General features: G+C 51.3%; 1 protein-coding gene across 2 annotated transcripts in view; it reads right to left on the reverse strand.

Annotated features, from left to right (window-relative positions):
- The window catches only part of PCDH17 (protocadherin 17), an 85,256-nt gene extending 81,862 nt beyond the window's left edge, over positions 1-3,394 (reverse strand). For both annotated transcript variants that reach the window (XM_032192655.1, XM_032192645.1), the window contains exon 1: positions 648-3,394. In XM_032192655.1, the coding sequence (XP_032048546.1) occupies positions 648-3,263 (2,616 nt within the window). In that variant the 5' untranslated portion in view covers positions 3,264-3,394. The remainder of the gene's footprint in view (positions 1-647) is intronic.
- Between the last annotated feature and the right edge of the window lie 4,562 nt (positions 3,395-7,956).

Consider the following 7,956-nt stretch of genomic DNA (forward strand, 5'->3'; position numbering starts at 1 on the left):
GCAAAAATTGGAGATTGTTTATGGGGAGAGGAGGAGGCAATGGGGCCCCAATGATACTGTTCTATGTCAAAAATAAATATTTATGTATATATATTCTAAAGAAGGAAATTAAAAAAAAATTAAAAACATACATCTGGAAAAGATAGCTCATATTTACATACAGGATTGGAGGGCTATAATATACTGTTGCAATAGATGTCCTCAGTGTGTAGAGTTTCTCCCATGTCACGTTACTACAGATGATATGACTGCTTCAGAAACATCCTCCCCCTTCTACGCCCCAAACCAAAGCAATGTGAAACCTGTGGAAGTGCCCACCTCTGTCTGATGATCTTCTGGGAAAATAATCCAAAGTGCCCCAAGTGACCCAAAATTAAGTGCCTACCTGCACTCTTACATGCACCTCTTTTACACTGCTCCATTTCTTTCAGTGAGCACTTACTTTTGAGCCACACAGGAAATGCCAGTGTGACAGCAGAACCAGACACATCAAATGTGATCTGTTTCCACTTTTATTAAGTCCACCTCTCCTTAATGACTTGGGTTGATCTCCTCAGTGATGCCTTACAGCAGATTTCACTGCAGACAAAATGTAAAGTTAAACCAGCATCTAAAGTGAGGTCCAGGGTATTCTAAAAGTCTCCTACCTGAATTATGGACATCCGGCTCGGGGGAGCCTCGCTGGCGTTAGTCCCTTGCCCTGTGAAGCTGGTATGGCAGCCCACATGTCCCTGGGGTACAGTCAGGTTGTTGGAGGCGGGCTTCAGGTACATCACCTCAGACCTGGGAGAGCTGAGGGGCAGGCGGGTCTGGTAGTCAAAGTACATGGGTGAGGTGGCCAGGGATGGGCTGCTCACCACGTTCATGACATTGAGGGGGCCCCGGCTGTCCTCGCCCTCACTGGGCACCAGCATAATGTCATTCTTGCTGATCTTCTTCTTCTTGCCCTTGCCCCCTCCACTGCCACTGCCTCCTCCTCCCCCGCCACTGCCTCCCCCTCCTCCCAGCTGAGGGTGGCTATACTCAGCAATGCGACAATTATAGGTTCGGATCTCCTTGTTCTCTCGCTTGCATTTCACAGCAATAGTGATCATGGCAGCCAGCAAGATGATGGAGACAGTGCTCAGGGTCACGATCAGGGGCAGAGACAAGTCCCAGTGTGGTCGCCGATGCTGCTCACCATTCACTTGTGGCTCACCAGCCTCAGGCAGGGGCCCCGCCAAGGCCCTCACAATGAGCTTGGCCACTGCAGAGAGGCTGGGCTTGCCATGGTCACTGACTTTTACCACAAGTTCAGCCACAGGGCTGAGCTCCTCCCAGTAGGGGTGCAAGGTACGTATCTCACCACTAGTGGGGTCCATCTCAAAGAGGTGCTCCTCGTTGCCTTCCACAATCTCATATGTGAGACGCCCACTCTCCCCAAAGTCACTGTCCAGGGCACGGACAGTGCCCACTGGGTAGCCCACCCCGGCGTTGCGTGGCACCTGCAGCTCGGCAGTGTCATTGATGAGGGCAGGCAGGACAATGAGGGGTGCATTATCATTGACATCGAGCACAGTGACACGTACTGTGGCATTGCTCTCACGGTGGGGTGAACCCGAGTCCTTGGCCAGCACGCGAAACTCAAAGTGCTTTGTCTGCTCATAGTTGAAGCTCCTCAGGGCATAGATAGCACCATTGGTTGGGTTGACAGAGACATAGGTGTAGATGGAGACGTCACCTACATGCCCAGGCAGAATGGAGTAAGAAACTGTCCCATTTTGCCCTAGATCCGGGTCCTGGGCCAATACAGAGCCCAGGTATTCTCCAGGGATATTGTTCTCAGGCACCTGCAACACATAGAGGTTCTTGCTGAAGCGGGGTGGGTTGTCATTCTCATCGAGGATCCGGACAGAGAACGACTTGGTGGAGTTGAGTGGTGGGCTGCCCCCATCCCGTGCCACGATGGTCACATTGTATTCATCCTGTGCCTCACGGTCTAGGGGACGGTCGGTGACCACAGTGTAGAAGTTGTCGTAGTTCTCCTCCAGGGTGAAAGGGACGGCTCCAGGCCCACCACCACCACCCAGCACCCGGCACTGGAGCTGCCCATTCTTGCCAGAGTCACGGTCGGTGACCCGCACCAGGGCAATGACAGTGCCTGGTGGGGCAGCCTCACTCAGTGCTCCCTGGCGAACAGACACAAAGCCAATGGTGGGCGCATTGTCGTTGCGGTCAATGAGACGGACGGTGACTTTACAGTGAGCAGGGATAGGGTTGGGTCCCAGGTCCCGAGCCTGGACATCGATCTCTATAAGGCCACTCTCCTCGTAGTCCAGGTTGCCTTTGACGCGGATGAGGCCACTCTGTGGGTCGATGCTGAAGAGGTCGCGGACACGCTCAGGTGCATAGCCACTGAAGGAATAGAGCACCTCCCCGTTGGTGCCCTCGTCGGCATCAGTGGCATTGAGGTCAATGACAGCTGTGCCCAGTGGTGCATTCTCTGGCAGTTCCACCACATAGGAGGCTGCCTCAAAGACAGGGCTGTTGTCGTTGGAGTCAATGAGGCGCACATTGATCTGCACCGTGCCTGAGCGCGGTGGGTCGCCGCCATCCAGTGCTGTCAGCACCAGGGTGTGGTGGCTCTGCTCCTCACGGTCTAATGGCTTCTGGATGACCAGCTCTGGAAACTTTGTGCCATCACCACGAGACTTCACATCAAGGGAGAAGAGGCCATAGTCATCACGGGTGAGCAGGTAGGTGCGCAGCCCGTTGTCCCCAGCATCTGGGTCGTGGGCGCTGGTGAGGGGGAAGCGGGTGCCCGGCGCGGCATTCTCTGAAATGTCCATGTCCACCTGGTCAGAAGGGAACGCCGGTGCGTTGTCGTTCAGGTCCTGGATCTCTACCTTGATCATGCAGATCTCCTGGTCGTTGGCGAACACCTCGAGGGACAGCTGGCACTTGGCACTGCGCCGGCACAGCGCCTCGCGGTCAATGCGCTGCTTGGTGTAGAGCAGCCCGCTCTCCCCGTCCACGTCGAGGAGGTGCGGGGCTGAGTTCTCCAGCACCCTGAAGGTGGACTTGGCGCCGCGACCACCGCCGGGGCCGCCGCGCTCAGCGGGCAGCATCCCACCGCCCGCCGTGCCCGCCGCCAGACGCGCATCGCGGCCGATGTTCCCGATTACCGTGCCCGCTCCCTGCTCCTCCGGCACCGAGTAATTCAGGTTCTTCAGCGACAGGGCGGGAGCCCAGAAGAGGAAGAAGCAACAAATGGAAAGGTACATCCCCGAGCAGGGGTGGGGGTGGCAGCAGCTGCAGCGGCGACCAGGGTTGTCCCCGTCTTCTCTGCCTCCTGTGCGGGGATTGCTCTTCCTCCTCCAACACCGTTCCTTTTTTTTTTTTTTTTTTTTTTTTTCTTTTTTCCCCTCCTCTCTCCCCACCCCTATATTTTAAGTTCCTGAACCTGTTGCTCTAAAACATCTGCAGAGACACAGGATGAGAGGCAGCAAATGGACCATGTAGCTCAGAGGGAGGGAGCGAGCGAGCGGGGGGGCCGCGGGGGAGGGGGAGCAGCCTCGGCAGCCTTTCAGCAAGCGCTTGCCGTGCTTGCAGTCCCCTCGCAGTTACTTCGGCTGTCCAACTTCGGCAGTGGGAGGATTTCAAAAATCAGAAAATTGGCAAAAAGGTCTTCTCCTTTGGGCAGGCGAAGTGTTCCAGATCCTTGAATCTCCGCAGATGTACAAAGGATAGTAAAAATAACAATCATAAAAAATCGGCGGCGGTGGTTGTTTTTCTAAAAACGATCAAAAAGATTTTTTTTTAATACGTGTGTTTATATATACATGGGGAAAGGGGTGGTGGCCACAGGTCTGTAAGCAAGGGGAGAAAAGCTTATTTGCTACTCATCCCTTGCGATGCGATAGATAGAGTGAAAGGATGAGAGAGAAACAGAAGGGGAAAGAAGTCTCAGCTTGTTGTTGAAGCCTTCTTCGTGTGCAGTGAGAGGCAGTGAAATGTCTGATTGCACCGCGGGGTTGTTGGTTTTCAGGGAGTGTTTTGCTGCATTTAGAGATCTAATCTTGCATTGCTTGCGGCAGAGAGCTGCATCTCGCTGCCACCGGTATTTCCCCCTCTCTGTCTCGTACACCCTCACTCTTTCCTTCCCGAATCACAAGGCAAGGGAATTAGAATTGGAGAGTAGAAGGGAAAACAAAACAAAACACATAACAAACTAGTGTCCGGATTTGTAGTTTCCTTTCTCTCCCTTCACTACCAGCCTCCCACTCAACCGTTTTGGGGTGGAAAAATATTAAGAAACCCACCAGCTGATCATCATCCTTAGCAGTAAACATATATCTTTTAAGAGAAATCACAGGCTGTGTTCAATCAGATGCACACTTGGGTTTCTTTAAGACAGGCCAGTAGCCGCCGCCACCACCACATCCTTTCTCTGTGTATCTATGCGTGTGCGTATGCGTGTCTGAGGAGCTGCACTTTTCTAGATGCAGTTTAATTCCAGTTTGCTTTTCTCTCCAGTCAAGAGGAAATCAACAGGCAACCCATGGCTGCACGGATAGATTAAAAAAAAAAAAAAAAAAAAAGCGAGCGAGAGAGAAAGGAAAGGACTAAGGGGGTGGGGGGGAAGAGAGAGAGAAAGAAAAGCCACCACACACACACTCTCTTAGTCTCTCGCTAAAAGGGAAACAGTCTCTGTATTCACAAGGCTGCGCTGTCAAGTGCCTCTCTTTTCTTTCTATTCAGTATCTCCTTCCAATGACACTGCCGCCTAGTCCTCTTCATTTAGGGGAGGGGAGAGGAAGAGAAAAAACAATTTGGGTGATGAATAAAGTGGCAGATCTTTTAATCGGCTAATTCGCTTATATTAAAGCCTATGCAGTTCCGTGGCTGGTGTGATGCATTTTTTGCAGCCCTTTCAAGCTTTAGTAGTCTCTCTGGGCATCTTGGTGTAGTGGGGAGAACAGCAGCAACGCTGGATACATTCACCCTGATTTACCTTTCCCAGTAAAATGATGTATAAGTAAATATTGGGGAATGGTAAATTTTATTTCAGGTTCTTTTTACAACCAGAAATAAATGAATGGCAGATCCAGAAATACAGGTGTTTGAATTTGCTGGATGAGTCAGATCCAGCGGAACAAATCACATTCACTATCGCCTCATGTTCCTCCCTTCACAGACATTAGTTGCAGCTTCTTCCTAACGCTTCTGACTCACTCTATAGACAGAAAAAAAAATAATCAGATTTATGTTTTGGAGGGAAAAAAAAGGAATGAAAGAAGGGGGTGTCGGATCCAGCTACACTTTTACTATACCTCTTTCTCCTGGAGACTGAGGATCAGGAAAACAAGGCTGTTATCCACTCACTGGCACAGAGGCGCGTCTGTCTCCTGCTTTGCTGAGTGTTTTTAACCACCTTTCCTCAGTGTTATGTGTGAAATAATCAGAGATCTTTCAGATTAAGATAGCAAAAAAATAAAAAACAACCCATAAGTTCCCAATGCATAGCTCACAGATCTAGTTCCAAGTCTCAGTCCTGCACTGCTTTTTTTCCTCCTTTATTTGAGTCCGGACCCCAAAGTACACAGTTAATTCTGCAACCTGTGGTGAAGAGGCTCTCAAAACCCCAAGAAAACACCCGATCTCTTCTCCGCCTCATTGACGGGTGGCCCCTCTCAAACAGACGGTCTCCAGCCCCAGCCAGACAGCACGCAAAAGCCACGCCGATCCCTGGTAAGCCAGATCCATTTCACCAGCCGCCCGCGGAGCAAGTGGAGATTCAGCGAAAATTCAACAGTTGGAGCCGCTCGCTCTCTCTTTTTTTTTTTTTTTTTTTTTTCCTCCTCCGCCTCGCCTGCCTCACTGCAGCACTGGCGGTGCCGCCGCGCCGCGTTCGCCCAGCGCCGCTCGCCGACTGCCTCTATGCGCCGCACGCCGCGGCTTAAACATTGATACTGATTCACGCGCAGCCAATCGCCGGCCGAGCCGACGGACCGCCCCGGCGCCGCTCGGCCAATGGGGAGGCTGCGCAATGCGGGGGGGGCCGGGGGCGGGGCGGTGGCGGCGGGCGCCGGGTGCCATTGATGAGATCGCGGCGCTGCCGGGCGCGCAGCGTGTGCGGGGGTCGGGCGGGATGCGGGGGCACCCCCTATACATACCCCATCCACAACCACCCTTCATTCCCCCCTCCGTCCCTTCCTTCACTCTCCCCTTCACCCCCGCCCGTGGTTTTCCTCCCTTTCTATTTTTTTTAATTTTTAAATTTTTGTTATTTTTCCTTTTTCTATTTTTTTTTATTTTTTTCTATTTTTTTATTATTTTTATTTTTGAATTTTTTTTTCTTTATTTTTTTATTTTATTTTTATTATTTATTTATCTATTTATTTATTTGTTTTTAAGACGTATTGACAACTCCTCCGTGATGACGGGTTAAAAAAAAAAAAAAAGGAGGAGACGCGAGGTTTTTGGGGTGTGTGTGTTTATGTGTGTGTGTGTCGGGTGTGACACCCCAGCCGCGCTCCTCCTTCAAATCGCTCCGAGGGAGGTGAGCGGGGAACACTGGACCCCCTCCCCACCCTTTTCCCTCCTCGGGGACCCGCACAGCCCCGGGCTGCGGGAGGGGAGGGCGGGTGGCTGGGTGGGGAGCCCCCACCGCATGCCCCCGCCGCGGTTCTTGCAGGAGCCGCCCCGAGTGGGTCTCATCCTTCCCATCCTCGGCAGGAGCACGGGGGACCCCCCCGGGGAAAGGGGGGTCGGTCACGGCGGCAGCCTCCGGTGCGGGGTTCGCGGTCGCGGCGCCCGCCTCCACCCCCGGCACGGCGCTGGGGGGGGGCTCTGGGGCGCGGGGGGAGGCCGGAGGCTGGAAAGGTGAGAGCTTGGATTGCCGGAGTGCCGAAAGGAAGCTGCCATTTGCGAGCTGTGAGTGACGAGCGTGTAAGTAGCATGAATCATTTAAGGTTTAAGAAAAAAAAAAAAAAAAAAAAGAGAAAAAAAAAGGGGAGGGGGAGACCAATTCTGGAGCAATTGTAAGACGCTCCTCACAATTATTTTAGTAGCAGCTTTTAAAAGATTGGGCTAAGGAAGCTGCTTTTCTGCCTTGCTCAACAGAATAACCTCCAGCCCTTTCTGAGTTATGGCCATAAACATCATTCGCATTGGAGAAAGTCTTACTAATGTATAAATCCAAGTAAGTGCTTTTTCTAGACCCAACCCCCGTCCTGAAGACTTCTTTGCAGCTTTGAAACGGATAGTTTGCCATGCAGAACGAGTCTGCTAGTAACCATTGTAAAACTAATGCTGTGTTAAAATGCGGTGTATAAATAAACTATACATACATTAGTGGCAGCGTAAAATCACTACTCTCAGACGTGCCAACTTTCTACGTGAGAGCGACAGACAGACGAAATAAAGGATATGTTTACAAAATAGGCTTCGCTTTCTGAATGCAGGCTTCAGATTGGCTGAGGAAAATCGGCGTATTCGTCCGAGTCACTTATTTGGAAAAGTCACCTATAAAAAGCAGCACTATTTTTAAAATGTGACAAACACCAGAGTTAGCCCCTGAGCTACCAGGAGACCTCGTATCACCGCAGCTTGAGTCCTGTGCTTTCCTTTCCTTATTCTGTAGCCTATGCCAAGCCCGCAGGGTGTCTCAGGATGTCCAGGTATCTTCTATGCAAGTTCTGCTAACTGGGGAAAGTGGTCATTGCAATTATGTCATGGCTCCCTCTAGCGTGCTAGGAAGTCTGCTGCATTTGGGGCATGTACCGTGCACGCGTGTGCCTACGTGTACGATAACTGGTTTTAGGAGGGAGCAGGTGGAGCACCAGCAGGATAAAACAATTTCAGTATTACAATGACATATACTGTGTAATAGGTTTCTGGCAGTGTATCTCTTGGTCTGTTTATGTTAAAAAGATAATTCAAAAGAAGAAAAAAAAAAAAAAGATGTATTTGACT

Source organism: Aythya fuligula, chromosome 1 (genome assembly GCF_009819795.1).
Source record: "Aythya fuligula isolate bAytFul2 chromosome 1, bAytFul2.pri, whole genome shotgun sequence".
Lineage (NCBI taxonomy): Eukaryota > Metazoa > Chordata > Aves > Anseriformes > Anatidae > Aythya > Aythya fuligula.